At 40.1% G+C, this 20,794-nt stretch overlaps 1 protein-coding gene across 3 annotated transcripts in view; it reads right to left on the reverse strand.

Annotated features, from left to right (window-relative positions):
• The window catches only part of brinp1 (bone morphogenetic protein/retinoic acid inducible neural-specific 1), a 110,666-nt gene that overhangs the window by 79,419 nt on the left and 10,453 nt on the right, over window positions 1-20,794 (reverse strand). The window contains exons 2-3 of one of the 3 annotated variants that reach the window (XM_022204150.2): window positions 13,384-13,484; window positions 5,867-6,134 (exon numbers count right to left, since the gene is read on the reverse strand). In XM_022204150.2, the coding sequence (XP_022059842.1) occupies window positions 5,867-6,084 (218 nt within the window). In that variant the 5' untranslated portion in view covers window positions 6,085-6,134; window positions 13,384-13,484. Of the gene's footprint in view, window positions 1-5,866; window positions 6,135-13,383; window positions 13,485-19,273; window positions 19,305-20,794 lie in introns of all 3 variants that reach the window. The other 2 variants (XM_051938298.1, XM_022204142.2) reach the window with 2 other exon arrangements.

Genomic DNA, 20,794 nt, shown 5'->3' on the forward strand with positions numbered 1-20,794 from the left:
TCGCTGCTATTGCAAATGGCATTGTTGTTAATGTAGTTGTTGTACATTATTATTATTCCACATTTATTCTTACTCCACCGCAACATCTGCCATTATCAGACTATTTCTGTCACCCTCTCACAGTGAAACAATACCAAAAGAAAGTACAAAATAAATTAAATATTGTGCATTGGCAGAGAAACACACAGACGGGTAAAAATAGCTGAATAGATGCATTTCTCTGCTGGTGCCCAGAATCGGTGTTCAAGTGAATGTGACTGAAAACATTTTGACAGACGGAAAAACACACTATTTTCTAAGTACAGCCGTGATGAAATGCAGAGAAGGCTTTAATAATACATGTTTTTTTGTTGTTGTTTTTTTTTTTCTTTTTCTTTTTGAGAGAGCGGTGAACTCAAGTATTCGGTATTTGTGAGTCATCTGAGCCACGCGGATCCCTCTGTGTTCTTCCTCACCTTGAGTATGACCTCACTGCCTGCTTACCTGTCTGCTCTCCCATTCCTTGTTTTGATGCTGAACTCATCGGACCCCCTTTCCATGTCTCTAGCACTTACATACATTTTCTTTATCACACACTTTTAGCACCTCCCTGTCTCGCTGCCTAATCCCAGACCCCTGGATGTCTCTGTCCTCTTTCTTCAGTCTGTTTTATCCTTCCTGACTTCCCAACTGTCTCTCTCCTGCTCTTCCTTCGGCTACAGCCTGCTGAATTAAACATTGCTGCAGCCTCTCAGCAAATCTGCCGACTACATCAAATCCTCCTTCCCTCGCTCTATCCAATTACAGATGGCTCATCCAAACTAATTCAAGACCTGAGTCGGACAAATGTTACACCTTGTTTCTTGTTTCTTTTTAAAACAAATGAGGCGCAGATCGGCACTAAGAGACACATATACACTGAATATGCGGGAAACTTGTGCGTTTCATTTATTTAGTTTTTTATTCTTTGGGTCCATTAATGTTAACACATTGCTGTACTGCAACAGACAATGCTCTGCTCAGTGCAATTCTGAAGCAAGTCCCAATATTCATGGCTATCTGTTTGATGAACGTTTCAAATTAGAGACAGAGTAATATAAGTTTGCACATCCAAATTAGAGCTGCGGTTTATATATTCGAGTTTTAGTGCTGATCAAGTGGTTGTCTGCGGTCTGATTATAGTTGGGAATAATAATATCATGAAGGGCATGTTCAGTTAGAAATGTGCATAATGTGCTTGCATTAAATACAGCCCTGCCAGGCCTGTCAAAGCCTTGCATCAAACCCTCCTCGCTGGAGAACAAAGGTAAACGTTGAATATCCGTGTTCGAAAAATCAAGCAATGACACTAATCACAGATTCGGAGGAGATTTATATTTTAAATGCATATCCTCAGGTCATTAGCACCCTCAGACTATATTATATACTGTGTAATTCATTCATATTTTAAATTCAGAGTTCAGCTCCCTGATATTCTTCAAACTATTTATGTTTAACAATGTTGTGGTGTCAAAATGTCAAAAATAATAGAAATCTTTTTTTGCCTGTATGTGTATAGAGACAGGATCAACTCTAGGTCTGCAATAACTGCAGTATTTTTGAATAACAGTGCATCGGATAAAACGTATACATGGCCATGCTGTAGTTTCCAGTTTGCCCTTGTGTTCAAAGCGTTGTCTCACTGTTGCAATGCCTAAAGCCTGACACAATGGTACAGAAATGAGTCCATATGGCATACTGTCACGGTACCATGATGGCGCTGCAGCTTGGTTGCAAAAACAAGGAATGAAAAATGACAGACCAATTTAGAGTCCGACGATATTCTGTAAAATATTTTTTAAAGTTCAAATGAGTGGTCATAACAGATGCTGGGCTTGACAATGGACTCTCATTTAGTTGGCTCAGCTATCTACAGGTAGTTTTCCAGATCAAATTTTAAACTTGTGAAGCACTCTTCTTGAAAATGCTGCCCTTCAGCTGCTATGGCCACGGCTAGAGGACAGCAAAGAGGTGCCAAGGCTACCAGGAGCTGATGGATTGTCCTGAATTACAATCATCTCAAAAGCTCCCACAAAGAAAGAAAAAGGGGGGGAAAAACCCCTGTGGATGCTACATGTCTATCTGCACTTTACCCTCTAGCAGCAAACCGGTTACTGCACTTTTTGGAACTTTTTGGTGGCTGTGATTAGAGATTACAGGGTTGACTAATTTAGGTTTGGCAGATTACAGCATAAACATGAATTATATGCTGAAATATTACTGCATTAAAACCCAAAATGAAAGAACTAAATGCATCTACATATTTTGGCGTGCTTATTATTGCTAGTATGCCATATGGCTTTCATACACATGGACTCATTCATGTGCCGGTTTGCTAGAGACCAGCGGTATGTGATAACGGCTGGTAAAATGACCCATACTTTCAACGGTCAAAGAAATATGACTCACTCTATCAGTCTACGTCTTGCCGTTGTCATTTAAAGCGCAGGGTTTCGCTGTGACGATGATTCAGAAACCATGTCAGGTCTATTTTTGGTGGTGGGAAATCAGTGGATGTAACATTAGTCATATAAAAAGCGGCCGTATCATCCTAACAACCCAAAATGGTTCAAATTGAGATAAAAATACGCACTAGCAGAGAGAAACTGGAATATTCCTGAAGCCAAGGTAACATCCCCAATGGTGCTACTGTCTCAGATGGGGAGTTTAGGTGATACAGAGAAACATTAAAATGGTAAATATAGTGCAGATTTTTTATTTTACCTTTGGGAAGTATGTGCAAGCAATCACAAAATGTTTCAATGAATCAGTAATAGAGAAGATTCAATTATCTGAAACAGAAAAGTGAAATGGAAAAGCTATAGTTTCCCTCTTTTGATTTTTATTAGTGTCAAAAATTGGACTTTAGTATTACTTTCCACAGGTCAGTGCAGGGTTTTGTTCAGAACATTGGATACATTTTGAGGTTTTGATGATCCCTGGTTCAATGGCAAGCGTAGCTCCACATCTAACCTCCCTCTTCATTCAGCCCTTCTGGCTTTTCAAAGTGGGATCAATCAGAGCAATGCATTTTCATAAATATATATATATTTTTATTATTCTAAATAACAACCCTCATCTTGCTTCTTTGATTACAGTGCAATGCTGATTTGAGGCCTTTAAAATGCATTAATGGCTACCAGATTTGCATTTATATTGGATTTTTGCTCAGGCACACAAGAACCTGAGATAGAGCTCCGCGAACAAAGACCGATCCGAGAACACGCATCATCTGAAACACATTCGACCCCATAATAGACTACAAGCAAAAGAACGAGAGATGCTAGTGTGAGCAAAACAGGCCATCGCATCTCACCTCTAACTGAAGCGCGCACTGATACACTGTATTCGGCTCAGCTGTGATACAAAAGCAGCACGCAGCCAGCAGTGAAAGTGGCTTTCTTGTGACTGCTGAATACCATACAGGAAATGTACACTAATGCATATGATAAAGGCGAAGAAGAAAATGGATGCGGCTTGAAGATCACAATCAGCGCTGACAGAGCGGTGACAATTACTTATACAAAGCTCACTCCAATAATTTCTTTAAGAGACATAGGTCTAGAGGGAGAGGATAATTGGTGCCTTGCGGTGTGTCTCTCCCCTTCAAGCGACAGTGACCTTTTCAGCGCCGTAGACAAGAGGCTGGAACCTCCTAATTCTGTGTTTATCCTTCAAATTAGGCACAGTGCCCATGTTATTAAAGATGGGGCAGATTTGTTTGTTGCTGATCAGGTTGGTATTGTCCACGCAGTGTGCCTCCAGGGTAATCTCTCTTGATAAGTGAACCCGAAAGGAATGGATGCTTTGTCTCTCTGCAAATCTGATTCAACCACTTTCCACCACTAAATCGTTGAGGCAGAGAAAGTCCCCGGGGAAATTTACAAAGCGATTCAGTCCTCATTGGTTGTTAGAGTGGAGCACGGCTGGGCAATCATGTGCCAAGGAGGACCGAGGATATGTATGATTCCATTCCAAGCAAACACCACACCAGCTGATGTCACTGATTTCCGCCACCTCACTGGTTGAAGATGTACTAATCACTGGAATTAACTGCTGGTCCAGGTTGCAGTGAAAATTCTTGAAAAGCATTTGGTCCTTTGGGGAGTGTTTCACAACTTTGCCTCAAATAATGCCTGTAATTATTTATGCGATCTATATCTCACATTCGAGACTAATGCAGCTGCGTTCCTGGAAGTTACACTGACTAGGGTGCAAGTAGAAGCAACAAACCTCACTCTGTCTGTGTGGATTACTGATTGTTGTCAGTTAATTTTAAATGAGAAATTCATTCAATTTTTCATTCTCCTGATGCAAGGTTTAATTGTCTTGTCACGGGAACAGGGATGTCTAGCACTGACGGCTGAATGTGATGGCACTAATGGTTTGTTAAGAGTGAGAAACAACTGGAGCCACCTGGGCCCGGCAATATTCCCAGCAGCACCCCACATGCAAACACACACTCTCTGTTTTAATAAATCACTGCAGCATCACAGGCAGCGCTCGACGTCTGTACGGTGGCTGTGGAAAGCGGCTTCTGAAGTTTTGCCTCCGAGATTCATGTCTCTGTGCAACATCCTGCTCTGTCAAGTTACACATTATGCAAATGCATTGTTTACTGTTCATGTGACAATATCAAGGCACGAAAGCCAGTGGGGACCAGGGGCTGTGGCAAGTTACCAACAGGGATGGAGGAAAGACGGGGAACAAACTCTGTGAAGGAGCTGCCAAAGAATGTGGCAAATGACTCTCTTACTCTGTTTCAGTCTTGCTGTAATTCCGAGTTAGCAGACTGCAGGGATGCAAAGAAATCAAAGCTCATTGCTCTGTGAAAGAGGGTTTCTCGCCGTCCAATTTCTGAGCCTCTACCACTGTATGTGAGCTTGTGAGGAGATCTGTGATGCACGGCAGCAAAACAAAATACAGCATACACTGGAGAGCATGAATCATGTTGCAGTGTTTGAATGTGAAACTGCATTGTTTGTTCACAAGAATTTAAGGAAAGACAAGAACTGAACATTGGCAGAACTAATCACTGATTTGAGACACTGGCATTTGCAAAGACGCAAATACGATTTAAGGTAAGAATAGAAAGCGAAATCTATTTGTACATTACATTTTTATTGTTTATTCTGATAGATGTGAAATTGAAAAGTAATATAAGAGAGATTGATTTCGGGTCCTAAACCTATGTTTAAAAGCCTTTGTTTAGACAGAAGATATGCAGTTCAAGACAGCTGTGCCTTCCAAAGAGAAAGGCCCCAATGCAAAAAAACCACAAAACACATTTAAATAGCAGTATGTGAAAAATCCAGCATTATGTTTCTGATTAGTGAATAAAAGTTGGACTATCTTTGTTAGTATGTCCTTGATTTTGACAATACTTTATGAAACAGATCATTCACATCTACCAATGTACCTGTGCTTTTTACAAATAGTAAACGGTTGTAATAATTTTAAAAGAAGCACACTGCAGCTGTTACTGCTCGCTGTGGGTAATAGCAGTAACAGCAATGCTAAAATTACAAAACATTTACTAATAAAAGTGTGCAAATGTAGCTTTACAGCAACATAATCATTTTGGGGATAATGTGCATGATATTGCTCTAGAGTAACTTTCAATAGAAAGCAAGAATCTTAGTTGTGTTTCCTTAATATAATAAGAAAAAAGAATTCATAGTGCGGAAACTGACTCCATCTAAATATAAAAAAAAGTGCACTTAATAGGTTAAAAATGCACACAGCTCAGCTTTTTGCAACTAAAATCTCAAAATAGCGCGACCATTAAAAGAGACCTTCTCTTAAAAAGCACGAGTGGCATCAGTACACAGGCTGAAAGTGAACTCACCTATAAATTTTATATCTGGTCGTAAATCCTTGGCGGAATCTTTCCACAAAGGACAGATAACTCCGAGAGTGGTGGAAAGGTCCACGGTCAGAGATGAGCCAGTCATATTGCTTGGTGACATGTTGTTCAGTGGCCAACGGGTCCTGGCGGGAAGACTGAACTGTTATATGGTCCCATATAAACAGGAAGCAGATGACCTCAATAAACCTCCAGTTCATGCTTTTTTTTAAGCCGCTCTCTGTTCATTCTCGCTCCATTATGTGGAGACCTGATGGGAGAGAAAAAAAGAGGGAAGGAGAGAAGGGAGACGCACAAAAGAGAGAGTTGTTACATGACAAATTCTATTTTAGCTGTACAAGAAGATGTCATGGAGTTAGGTTAATTGTCTTGTACTGAACAAATAAGATAGTGCCCTTGTCATTGTCACTTTACTGTGACATGATGTGTATTTATTTTCTGCTCTTTCTCAGAATGTTCACCAACCATGCCTCCCTGGAGTTTGCTAGAAAGCCACACAGATTGTGCCTCTCCATGCAAGGATGTTAGTCTTTTGCAGATGAGCAGAAAGCACGTCCTCGGCCGCTTGTCTGTCTTTTTTTCTTTCTTTTTTTTTCTGCATGTAATTGGTGTCATGATAAGTTCTGACAAGGTTAGAAGACTGCTTTATGATATGTTATGACACCCAGCCAGTAATGTGGAAGAACACCATCTCCCTTTACCCAGTGGTGTCAATTACTGCTGGAAGAAACTTTCAACTATTGACTTCATGAATTGTTAAAAAATAATGTGGTGCAAAATGGCTCTTTTTTTTCATCACACACAAAATAAGACCTCACATTGGGCCTGTTTAGTGCGCTAGAGATGGTTAATAAAATATTATCATTGCCCTTCACAATAGAGAATGGCATTATAATACCAAATGTGATCCTGTGTTTCATAAATATTTCAGAAACAATGTGTTTAGGAAAGAAAATGGCACAATGATTAGCAAAGTTGCAGTATGTAGGAGCAGTTTATCGAACAAAGGATCTAAACAAGGTGAGATTTATGGTGTTCATTTAAACAAAACATGATAAAAGAAAATGTAAACCTAACTCATGCTACAAATACAACACTGTAACTAATGTATAAATATGCACATGCTGCAATAAAGTGAAAAAAGCAAAGATAAATATGGATAACTTTCCCCATTTCAAACAGAACATGAATCAAAATTTTTCCACTGTGTGTTACTGTGAATGGAAATATCTATTTGGCACTGAAAATATGTCTCGTGGTTACTGATAAGAAAAGATTTTCATCAGTAATTGCATTTAAGAACTTTGGCCTCTGGCCGTGGAGCAACAGTGCGCTATCAATTTTTTCCCCCTTTTCATGGTTTATTAGACAATAACACATCATAAAAGAGCAGGGAAAATTTAATGGGCCTAATCTTTTCCAGTTAAATACATGATGAACTGCTTGATTGCCAAAGTTAAAGTAATCACAGCGGGCATACTGATAGGGAGATTTTTATTGTTATTTTAGCCCTCTTTTTTCGTCACATCCCAGTTAAAATAAGCACGTTTGCTTCCTATGACGAGTTTACCGTAATTAATTCCATATTTTATAATTCAAACGCTGACTCACCTACTTGCCAAAGGACCAAGAATAATCTGGGATGATTTGAACATTAACTCGTGTAACTAACAACGATTATACTGCCATATTTGAAGTATAATCAGTTATTAAAGTTGATTGTGATGAAATTTCACCAACCAGCAAAGAATACTGCATCACAGCTGTAATAGCAGGTCTAATTACTTTAGACTAATTTGAGCTTTGCTATCTGAATGAGGAGAAAAATGTAATTTGAAAGAGAGGAGCAATGCCAAGCAGGGGATTGATAATAATATGACTTTTCGTGAAGGTTGAGTGTTCACGTGTTATTTGTCATTTCTTATGATTTGGCTAGAAAACCTGACTTGTGACTGGCAGCCATATTTTCCCCCATGGCCTTGGATGTTTCCCATTTATTATGACAATGACAAAGTCAAACTCGAGTCTCCCCCTTCACTGTTATATACTGAACCCTAAGACTAAATTAGTAATATGTGCTCTCGTTTGTTCCAGCACTACGAAAATCGCCTTTGCATTTGACCCCGAGGTTTAGTCATTCACCACCTGAGGCCTCATTGCTGTCTGAATCCCTCCTGCAGTGAGTAGATTTACATTCACATGGCCACATGATGAGAGTAAATCCTCTGTGCTTCTTTCTATGAGCAGACTTTCTATTCATACGTTAATATTTGTCTATCTTCCGCCGCCATGAAATAATATTGATCTCACGCCAGATTTTCTGCTTGTTTACTTTGGGAGTTTTTCATCCGAACGTTATCACACTTTAAACCAAAACTTATTTCTCGATACAAGGGAGTCTACTTGCCCAAACGTCAGTGAGAGGTACAGATAAATATTGGACAAATATGAGTCACCGTGGCCACTCATCCTTCCAATCTCATGTATGTTGCTATCTTTTCTTTGTGTGGGATATTTTCACAGTTTTCAAAGATGCCATCTGTCTTCATCATGACAAAACACGATGATGAAAAATAGCAAACGATAAGGTTGAGAATGTGAGGAGGGGTTTTATTTGTGGTGAGGAGATGTGTTTTTACAAGAAGAAAGGCTTACAAATTGATCAAAACGAATGCACTCCATGCCCCCTTCAGAATTTAAGAGACCCCACCTTTCTGAGTCAATGCACACTGCTGAAAGGGCCGATCCACATGTGGTGGGGTGATGGACTTGTGGTATTTTGGGGGTTGGAGTCATGCGGTGCGGTGAACCAGCTGCACAGCTAGAAATGGGCCTGGGATTAGGAATCAGATACACTCTTATTCTTCCCTTTAAAAGATGCAGAATCTTCAGATGGCTGCTCTTTCGGTTTAAATATGGAAGCTGCAGAGAGCAGCTGGACGCATTACCACACAAGAAAAAGTTTCTCTCAAGAATACACTAATGTTCATGTGCAAGAAGTGCTGACTCACTTGGAGCAAATGTGCAATCCTGTAAATACGCCACTGAGGGTGCATGATGTTAAATTGGCTTGGGAGGAGATAACACATTTGGTTAATAATTGTTTCCCGGGTCCTACGAGAACCGTTCAGTGTAGGAAACAGTTCAATGCCATCACAAGGAGAGCCAAATAATTTGGCGGCGAACCACAGGGACGGTTTAACAACTGAATGGGGACCATCAACCATTCAGTCCCTCCCTGCTATTGAGAGGGTGACTGCGGTTTTAAAGCCAGCACTTAGTATGAAAAGTTTAAATAGTTGGAGGTTGGCATTTAGAGATATACTCACAGCACCTCGAAATCTCTAAATGATTCAACGTTGATGCCATGTAGGGAAATCTGCGGTTTTTGAGGGCATTATTCACAAAGCTGGAAATAGCCTTGAGGTGAGGAACTACAATGTGCATGCTGTCAAACATCGGGTGTAGTTGTGGTGACTTACTTTGAGGTTTTGCAAGAGATCTGCTGCACTGAAACACCGCTCACAAAGAACAATGACAGTATTCTGCGTTTTGTGCTGAATAAGTCAAACTTCAAGTACAACCATTATCTGCGTGTTTTGAGAACGGCTACAAGAGTCGGTATCACACCTACATGAAGGTCAGAGCAGGCCAGAGAAAGAAAAGCAGCCGCCGTTACCTGAACTTCACCAGAGTGGAAATGACAAGAGAGAGTGATATATAGAGGAGTGTATTGCTGTAAGAGAAGATGGCAGAGAGGCTGTAGAGCAAACAACACACAAGACATTTCCTGCAAGACACGTAAAACACCCTCCAAGTCAGTTTAAAATTACGTATCTGGCATTTTTTTCTTCATTAAAATCACACATTTAGACATTTTTTCATTATATAGTCATCCAAAACAAACATCACCTTATATACGAACAACTATATATTAATTCTCAATTAACACTCAATACTAAATGCTCCTTGCAATCTCTCCCACCTTTTTACCATCCCAACATGCCAACCTGAAATTTCCCATTATTTTACGTATTTACTTGGTGATATATATGCCTGTTATTAGCAGATTACTGCTATGTTCAGAGTGGATTAGTGAAACAGAGAGGGGAAGAGACAGAGAGTGGATCACGCTTACCCTTGAATAAGCAGGGTAAAAAGAGGAGGATGTCTGCTTCAGGAAATCACAAGACGGGACAAGGGAGGCTTGTTTTCTCCATCCTCTTTTTAAACAGCCTTATTCATGCTGCAACTCCTCCTCCATTCTGCTTCTTTCAAGGGGATTCAATCTCCATTCTGGTCCCGTCACTAGCTTTGCCAATCAATTCCTCTTTCCCCAGTGCGGGGCCCTAAGTGTCCCTCTTTATTCTATAAAGTTCATAAGAATGGGGAGGCTTGTTCTCCTTATTTGTATTCTAAATCCCAGAGAGGCGAGGGATCAGGGTAGAATGAAGCCTTTTGCAGGGAGACAGGTAGATTCCAGGGAATTAGAGCAGACACACCGTAGTTCTGCCCTATCTGTCCATTGCTCATACATGACACCTGGTCAAAAATATGTAATATTTATTTTTTCTATATTATTTGTCAAAGGAATATAAGCAGAGGGACTTCTATCTGAACTGTTATCAGCCGAGCTGCCTCAGAGTAAATTTATTCCCAGTGATACAGGTATAACGCGCCTAGTGAAGCAAAACCTTTGACGTAAGGTTATGGATGGCTGGCAGGCTAAAAATGAATTTCTATACTCCTCTGGGTTATTTTAACGCAGTTCATATTAACATGACCTCAATGGGACCAAAGAGTTATGTGCGATTCATGCAGGATTCATGCAAGGGGGGTGACAGAATGAGGAAAGAGAGGGAGAACACAGTTGCATCTAAATATGCCAAACCACTGTCATCTGAGTCCTGAGAATTATTATTGCACCGCTCACAGTCATGTCTGGAAAGGCGTGGTAATGGTCTGCCACTTGCAATTGCTGGGAAGCAACAGAGGAATGGGAAGGCTGGCCGTGGCTAACTTCATTTGTACTGGATTCTTCCACCACCACCCCTCCACCACCACCACCCAATCTCTCGCCTTGGTCCTGTCGCTTCTTTATAAAAGGACTGCAGTGGCACCCTGACCTTCAGAAAACATGGCTGAGCAAGCAACACTGTTTGATAATTAAATTCTCTGGTTGGTCAGCAACCAATCAGCTAAGCTCGGGAATCAATGGCTGATTTTAAAGAGCAAACTAATTCACTAATGGTCAGAGTTATTCCAATTTACCTGGCTGCTGAATTATTGTGTCCAAATCTATTCTGGGAGGGGAAGGATCAATGTGAGCCAGGGAGAGGAGCGGCGGAGGGGAGTCGGTTGCATCTGTCATGTGAAGTGGTGCAAGGAGTGTGCTCTGAGGTTTATTTGATAGCTGCCCAGTTGAACAGCGGCAGTGCGGGGGCGGTTTATGAGATGGTTCTTAACACAGATTGTCTCTGTCATAAAGCAAACTAATTAATAAGGTTTCAGAGTAAGCAGAAGAGGAAGGACGGTGGATGTTATAAAGGTCTAAGGTTTTTTGGGTGTGTGATTCAGATAAATGAAGCGCATTGGCTAAGCAAAGGCCAATTAAATTTAGCATGAAATAAAAACGGAATTCATTTGCTTTGCATGAGGGATCTTGCAGCAAGGGAAATAAAAACATTGTGACACTTGAATTATGTTGTTTTCCAGGCATATTTTTCCCCCCTCAATCTGTTATTTTAATACACAGACCTTGCCTTTCTATTAACATTGTGAATAGAAGCGCTAAACTGATTATCAGCCGCATATGTCTCTCAAACGCAGTATTTGAAAAAGAGCGTAGCAGTACTGCTTTGCCTCTATGTTCATCTCACTCAAGGAGAGGCTGCTGTGAGCTGATAGGAAACACAGAAGGATTCTTAGCTCTTCAGCCAGTATTACAGTCTTTTACCAAACAGAATGAGATGCAAGGTAGCACAGGCGAGCCATTTGTCACCACATCCACCACTGCTGCTGTTGGCCACTGTGGCTGCGTTACAGATGAAGATTGATCATTTGTCAACTTGCAAATTGGCTTTCAAGTGCTTTCTCTAATTACTCTGTGGTTTTATTGATGAGAAACCACTGACTGCTTTCCTTCGATCTACCTCGCCGGGCACCGTCTTTGTTTTGAATATGTTGTTTCTCACCTTCCATTCCGGAGGCATTAGAGGGGCAAATAAAATGGGGCAAAATGCTCCAACCTTAACAGATTTCGCGTGCTACCTCTTGTTCTGCCGAAACAACGTTAGATAAAAGACAAAAATGCCAGAATGAATTTCATTCTCTCAGCTGGTCGCACTCAAAATGCACCCGGAGGAGCCCCTGACATGAATCAGAGGCTGAACAGGAGTTGCCGGGAGGATGTAAATGACACTGTTCACACTGCAGCTCTTCCCTGCTCATGCATGTAAATGTCAAGTGATGTTATCCACTGTATGGTTACCACTGGTATACCCAAAAGGTCTAAACCACAGAAAGGGATGAACAGGGAGGGGGAAAAAATCCATTCAAAGGGAGTGAAAATGTGTTTATCCTCGAGAGTGCACATAAATCCCTGCAAGATTTAACCAAGTTGTTGCTCTGCTTCTCTCTACCTGCATTCACACATCGTTGACTTACACATTTGCAACTTGTGCATTTGGTTAAATAAAATAACCATAACAGGTATTTAATGAATCCCTCAGCGAAGCTCACCTCAAGCCCTGGTAATATATTGTTTTACTGTAATTACTGGCAGAATTAAACAGCAGATCCTCCTTCCTTGTTTCTGCCGTCTGTGACTGATCTGTCATAATTGCCTGTGTCTGTATCGTTTTATTCAAATCGCACTATCAGTGCCACAGGATCGGGTGGGAAGAAGTGTTGTTGCGAGGCAACTGCGAGGCTGCAATTGGATAGCAGAGCTGCATTTTATTTTAGGGAGACATATGTGAGGCGGTATCATCTTATCAAGGTGAGGGCATCACTTCCTCATCCTATTTCAGTTCAAGAGGAACAGGACTCTGGTAGGGGGAGAAAAAAAAACGCTGCTTTGTTTCTTATCCGGGATTTTATCAGCTTTTGCAGAAGATGAAGCTTTAACAGTGTTTCACTCAAACTCCTCCCTTCTTACTTACACTCCTAATGACCGTCATTTTCTACTGACAAACGTCTATATATCAAGTCTGCAATAAAAAAAGGAAAGGTATGAGAAAATGTTGCACTAGCACATTTCTGTGACTTCACGCTGTGTCGCCTAGCCTCTTCACAACAACCTTCCACTTTTGCACTTTTTAAGGGGAGGGGGACATTCTCTGATAAAAATACATAACAGCTGCTGTCCTCTCAAGAGAATGGACCACTGGCATTATGTGGAGAGGTTTTGTCCAGCTGCAGTGGGTTATTTTGTTTGCTTTTGCTATCCCCATTAGCTCCCTGTACTCTGATGCGATGCCATCTCCGAATTTACTGACCTCGTTTCCTTTCCAATTTGATCTTCGAATTCACCCCCTCTGACGAACAGCTAATCACGAGACGTTGGCAAGAGTTCCCTCCTCCGACCAACCGCTTTGCTCTGCAGCAACAGAAGGAATGGGGTGTTCAGGCGACGGTCACTGATCCTATTGTTCCTAATTCAAAGCCATATATTTGTGAAATGGAAGGGAAGCAGAGGAGCAAGCACGGGCTCAGTGTGTTCCATAAATCAACAAAATCTGCAGAGACAAGGAGCAGATGGTGAAAATAAAAAAAATAAAAAAAAGTTCTCCCATCCCAATTCATTGAAGATTAAGCATTGCAAAGCTAAAGTGTTCCGTATTATGCATGCCTCGTGTCAGGATTGTGCGTGATTATCAAAACTCTAAGGATGTTTTGTTCAGTGCCCCATTCAGTCTCCCTCACACTTAGGGTGAACTCATCTTGCGTTAACTAAAATAATTTTTTCTGTTAAAATACAGCATATCAACACTACATATAGCACATATAAGTAGAGTATTTAAAGCATGGACAGTTTTATTGTATTCTCATCTTGTAGTCCAGGGAATATTTTTAATGATTCCTTTGCATTAGATACAATGACAGTCAAGTCAAAACACAGATTGGATATACTTAGAGGATTTGTCACTGTCTAACTGCAGCTGCAGATACTTTGAGCCAATACACAGGAAAGATACAGATGACTGACAAATTAAAGGAAAAGCCTGAACCTTTGTATCCATAGCTTGAGTCCACTTGTCCCTTTAGAGGTAAATGTCACTTCAAATGAGTGCGAAGATGTTCTGAGTGATCACCTATATCATATGATAAAACACCCTGATGAGAAAGTTCTCTTCTGCCTCCATCCAAATATTTGAATCATAAGCTGTGGCCTTCACAGTCACCAGATCTCAACCCAGCTGAACACCAGCAGGAGGTTTTTAACCAACATGTTAGACAATTAGACTCTCCATCATCAACTGTGAAAACAAAACAAAAAAATGTAATGTTTTACTGTATTTCTACAGTCCCACGGTTGAATTTACTGAAACAACTGATTGTAGTACTCTGCAGTGGAATGTGAGGTTTACTGTTTAGTACCGTGACTAGGGTTTAATATTGTAATGAACACTGACTTCACGTTATCTTTAAGTGCACACTGTAAAATTTGTACAGATCCTAACTGTTTTGAACAATTTAAATAGTAAAATCCTTTAAATATGTTACTTTTATTTCATGTATTGCCCTTGTTTTTGGTAATTTACAGACAATACATAGTAAAATTGCCCAAAAAAGGGTTATCTACACGTTAACTGTATAAAAATAAAAATATAATTACATTGTAATCAATGTATTCAAGTCTGATTTTCATATATTTGCTGTTTCTTTCACAGATTTTTACCATTGTTGCAAGATTTTCACAGTTTTTATGGGATTTTTTTTTACAGTGTAGCTCCCTGTGAGTTATAACGTTTTCCTCTTTGAAAATGTACAAAAACTGATGTTGATTTCAGAAATGCACCATAAACAACAATGTGCTTTCATACTTTTGATTCAGAATTGAGACCGACCAATATTTAAATATCAATATCAAGTTACATTTTTAAGGATTTGGAAACATTTAATTCAAAAGCAGCAATGATGAAATTCTTTATGAAATTGTAGTCTAAAAAGTTTAGTTTAGTATGCAAGAAAAATATTTAACGGAAAAAAAGGTAAAAATGGCAATTACTTTAATAATGTTCTTAGTTGCCTAAATGAAGTCACTAACCTAAACAGCACTTTGTTAATATTTGGGCAAACATTTTTTTGTTCCCCTGACACAATCAGTTTTTACAGTAGCCTGCTGTTAGCAGTCATTCTCGTTTTTGGCATCAAAAAAGTGTCACATTTTACAGCTTGTAACTGTATTATGGAAAATCAATGCACTGCTGTAAGAATTTGGCTGTTCTTTAACAGTAATTTATTACAGTGCAACATCAAAACACCGAATATGTTTGTGGAAGAAAGATGTTCCACTCTTAAAGTGGAGTTCCTGATATGTTTATAGTCAATGTTAAGGTGCACTGAATTATTCTGGCAGCAGGTGCTCTATGGCCCAACAACTTAATAAAACACTTTATAAAGATTTTGCCTTTAATTTGTCACCGTCTGTACATTTCAGTACGGTGACGGTGAAAAAACTGACATCCTAGCTTTGTAGTGACAGGTTTTTGTTTTGGTTTGGTTTTAACCTGTGGTGATAAATGCCGTCATGTCATGGCTGTCAGAAACTTCAAATGTTTCAAAAAAGGATCGCTTCATTTTATCTTAGAGGAGAGACATAGTGAAAAGGGCACCGCTTAGGGGAGATGCTCTGTCATATACACAAGCGTGCTTACATGCATACTCCCAGCCACACAGCATATAGATCCACATGCGCAGAGGTATCCTGAGCAGACATTTTCAGGCCTGATATGACTAAAAGGATTGTGAATTTTTGCTGAGAAAAGCTCTTTCCTTTCTGCACCATATTTCGTCTCCTCTTCTTGGGAGGTTATCGTTTGCAAAACGTGCCCTTGATATGGGTTATTGCAGCGAACGTGTACCTATTCCCCATGTTAAGTTTGAAAATAGAGTGCTCTTGACCTCTTGCCTTTGAAATTCTTCCACTATCGCTGTATTTCTCCCCTAAGCTGTCCTCTTTTCATGCTGTAGCTCAGAGGCTTTCGCCACAAGGCTAGCATATTCACATCCTGTAGCATTTCATTGGCCTGCTTCCTTCCCGGGACAGAAGTAAACTTAATCGTAAGCCTTGTAAAATGCTCATCTTTATGCACAAAATCAAGCCATTTTGTTGTTATAAGCACCGAGTAAAACATCAGTGCAAGATTACCAACAACTTTTCTTCAGCTGCTGCAAAATTCACAAAGCAATTTTTCTAAATTCCCACAAGGAGCCACAAAAGAACAGAGGTGATTTTAGAAGGTCTTCTTCAAATGTTTATAACACAAATGCCTCTTTACAGTTTAAATTTTAATGAGGTGGTTTAGGTATAGGTAATCCTTGCATTCCCTGGGGCAAGTACTTACTGTACTTCAAACGTTAATTACATTAACGTCATTGTTTATAGGGTTTTAAACCCCCAACTGTATATGGTAAAAATATATTTGCATAAAAATGCACTTTAATCTGCCATGAAGATCAAACCTGACAGTATTCTATAAAAACAACAGATACAATATTAGAAGATATTTGAATAATCATTGAGAAGGAGATATTAATATGCATGCATGGTCCTGAGGGAGGATTTGACATAGACAAGTTTAAGGTAGGTGGACAAAAAAGAGAAGAAAATGTGTGTGTGTGGTGAAAATAAGATGAAAAGGTATGTTTACTACAGTTAGTGTTTAACCACGAAATGCAGAAGACAGTGGAATTACTTGCAAACACTGAATCTCTGACAACTGAAGGTGCTGTTTTCAGATTTATATTTGAACCTTACAATGACTGAGTTTTAAACTCACACAATACAAATATTTTTATTTCTAAAGGATGTCACAACACATAAGAATTATAAATGTCAGCTCAGATAAAGCATTTTGATATCTCTATACAAGGCCATCATTCAATTTACAAACGTTGTTCAGCAGACGGGGTGAAACTGTGTCACCAGGAAAAGAAATCTGTTGGCAGACGTATAAAGAGGAGTTATAAAGTATACCTAGAGAGGTTTTTTTAACTGGGTCAAACCTCAGCAACTGAACATGACAATGACAGCATATAGGAGACATAAGCAACTGCCACCTCTGAAGAAAAGCAGATCTTTTCCCCAACTTTCATAGTTTCTAACCATGGCTGAATTTTTAACTCTGCTTCAGTGGTTTTCCGTCAATTTTTTTTTTTCTGTGAAGGATTTTTCCCTCTATATTTAGGGGAAAGAATTTCAAACTTTCAGTTTATAAGGCTGGTTGTTGCATTAGACCACTTTAATTACCAAATATATTGATTTATCGTCTTATCCAGTCAGAATGTGGATACCAGAGATTTGAAAGAATTGCCTAATATCTGCTAATATTCTGTGTGTGTTCTGTTGAGTAGCAGCAGACTGGTCACCACAGATCAAATCGTATTGCTTGATTGAAACAGTGATAGTTCATAGTTTTATTTCCGCTACAGATTATGGGAGGCGCTCACTAGAACAATCACTTTCTATTCTGCAAATAAGCTTTTGTAATCCCTCCTATTTCTTCCTTCGTGACAAAGCTCTGGCTTTTCGAAATCGTTGTTTCAGCATGATGTGAGCTTGTCAAGTATCTGGTGCAGCTTATAAAAGAGGTAGCACAGTTGGTTGTGGTAAAGAGGCCGCAGCAGGCATTAGGAAGCAGTGACCTCACAGATGAATGGGTTAATCAAGGGAGCTCTGATTAGCGATTAGCTCCCGTGTGGGTAAGAGAGAAGGAGTGAATTTTAGGCTTACTCGATTGGATGATGAGCTGAAAGGAGGCCGCCTCTTGAATTTTAAACCGACGGGATAATGGAGGGAGGTGGGAATGGAAAGATCGGAGTCGGGAGGTGTGGCTTAGAAGGAGTAATGAATGAAAGAGTAGCCTCGAGGTGAGAGAATTAAAAATGAAGTAGTCTCCTTTATTAAACTTCTGCTAAGCTCAACTACAGTGATAAAAGAATCCTCTGATGAACCATTCGAACAAAAGAGCATTGGAACAGAGCATCAAAGCAGAGACACATTTGGTGGAATCCCCTAAACTTCATGATACGACGACAGAATACAATCTGAGGTCATTATCCACTTCCCTTTTGAATGGGATCTGTTTCCTAATGTACAGGGTAGCAAGATTCTAATCCACCCAAAGGTGACTACCATTGCACTATTTTTTTCCCCCCCACTCACCACTGCAACTTCAATGTGCCATGCTGCCTCTTCGTTGTCCTACATTGGTGTCTTGTTGGTGTGCTGAGTGTACAAAAGCACCAGAGAGGATTCTGCTCAGACTAGCATCACCTGGACTGGCCTCTCCATCATTAAAACTAACAACAGCAGCTTCATCAGCACGGCAACGCTGAGGTCTCGAGGGACGGCACGCGTGTGCGCTTTTTGATCATGTGTGCGCATGTGGTATTTCACCCTGAAGATTCAGTCAATGCCTCTCTGTTTGCCAAACATGGAGCACAGAGCGTTTAAGTAATTCTGTGGTTTAGTGAGCAGCGACACAGAATAAATGAACAGGATCAAAGAAGCACACGCAGGGCCATGTTCTATATTAGACTAAACATATACTAATGCCGAGATAGATTGTCTGTGGCATGACATAGTGACAGTATGGAAATTTGGACAATGTCAAATGAATAGAGTCTCTCATTGTTACAATGGCAAATGCACTAATTTTCATCACTCATTACCAATATCAGTTCAGTTTCTTGGTGAATTCTCAAAAGATTCCCTTTTTTGATGTTTTTTTTTAACTATTCACAAAAAAAAGCATCAATAACCAACCAAGCTTCATACCAAATACTATCATTTAAATGATACAACTTTACCATCAAAGTATTGCAGAAAGCTCCATCCATAATTCATTTGTCAGGAATTAACATCGCAGAACATGTTCTCAATAAATCACTATTTACAGAAGCTGATTAAATCATGTATGAGATGCCTCTGTATCCTCTGTATTTACAGTGCACACCGTGCATCTTCTCCCAGTCAGCACACTGTCAGCAGTTTGATTCAAACACAAATCTGACTGAAACACAAATCATTTCCCTGTCTGGCTCAGGCATGCTTGTCGGATTTTGTAGGGGTTTTGTGCTAAAATTACATTTCAGCGTAACAAATAGGCCCACTGTGTGCTGATCTGTGATTCTGTGATTATTCATAGTTCAATCACTTACACTGTTATATGTCTGTGTCTGTCCTCTCCGTCTAAAAGGGGGAAAAAAAACAAAAACGTTTAAGACGGATCAAAATAATCTTGGCACTTGGTGATTTTATGTTACTCCAAAATTAGGAGAGGACCGTTAATGGAGTGAGATGCCAGGTTGGCACAGCAGTGACGGCACTGCACTCAATTGAGAGAACAAATTATTCATGTTAAGAGACTCAATCAATGTGTATTTTCAATGCGTAGCTGCATTTTGACAGAAGGCATTAAGTGTATCACCCACTGACGTGCTTCAGGAATAATCAGATTGGGAATATTTTGATGTATCGCTTCCAGAATATGGACTGACTTAGTGGGTATATCCAATTATCCAATAAAGAACATCTCCAAGATGAAGTGCATCTATCTGGTTTCTTTGGCCTGAATGTGACAAAAAAAACAGGCTTTGTTTTATGGAGGTGTTTGTTTTGTTTTTGCTGCTAACTGTAGACTTGAACTCAAATGAGACGCAGCACTGAAATGCAGCATTTGGTCTTGCGTGTATCTCCACCATCTGATTTATGTTGTCTGACACACAATCATCCCAAAGCAAAGTATAATTACCCCCGACATTGTCTTGATTGTGTTTTAGTCAGTGGAAAGCAAACCCACAGGGAACGACATAAAGACCTGTTCTGCTTTAAAACTGAATTTCACATTATTACACTTGTTTTAGTTCATCTGAAAAATCAAATTATTCACATGTCCTTCGGCAAGTCATTCTTTTTTTTTCTCCTAGCGTGAAAAAAAAAAAGACTCCCTACTCCTTAACCCCACTTCTGTACAAAACCTCTGGAGTTTTAAAAACCATTCCCGTAATTGTCCTCAATACCTCGGCCTCCATCTCACGTCAGCCCCTTTTTCTGCCTCCCTCCCCCCCTCCCCCCCCCCACACTTACGTATCCCCATTCTCACCACTTCTGTCACCCCCACTCCCCTAAAAGAGGATCAGGAGACAGGCCCCCTCCAATTTCTCTCCACTTCTAATAGGCACTTCCTTGTGTTACATGATCACTGGGTGTCAAGATTAAAGAATGGCTACTGCTTCCCAGGGCAGACATAGATGGGAGACAGAGAAAATAGCACTCCATAATTACTGATAAATCGAGCACACTGCCTCCTCTCCTTCCACTTCCTCCCTATCCACCTGGCCCTGATGTCAATGTGAGGGGCTGAGCAAGTTAAACCGAGAAAAAAGTTGACCACGCCAGCCACTTTTTTTTTTTTTTGCACTGCTGATATTGCAGTTAAGTTCGAGCAATTCAGGGCCAATTGACTGACTTGGAGCTTTTATTCAACCTCCAGTCGTCTCTTCTTTGAAGTGGGACTCAAAGTACTAGACTCACAGAAAGCAGCAGCAGCCAGAGCACAATGGTACCGGCTCACAGTGCAGCAAAACTATACCATAATACACTCTCTGCCAAACACTGGTAAGCTGCCACACAGCACAATTTTTCTTTAATCTCCGAAACGGTTGTGACCTACAGAGGAT

The sequence above is a fragment of the Acanthochromis polyacanthus genome, chromosome 18 (assembly GCF_021347895.1).
Source record: "Acanthochromis polyacanthus isolate Apoly-LR-REF ecotype Palm Island chromosome 18, KAUST_Apoly_ChrSc, whole genome shotgun sequence".
Classification (NCBI taxonomy): domain Eukaryota; kingdom Metazoa; phylum Chordata; class Actinopteri; family Pomacentridae; genus Acanthochromis; species Acanthochromis polyacanthus.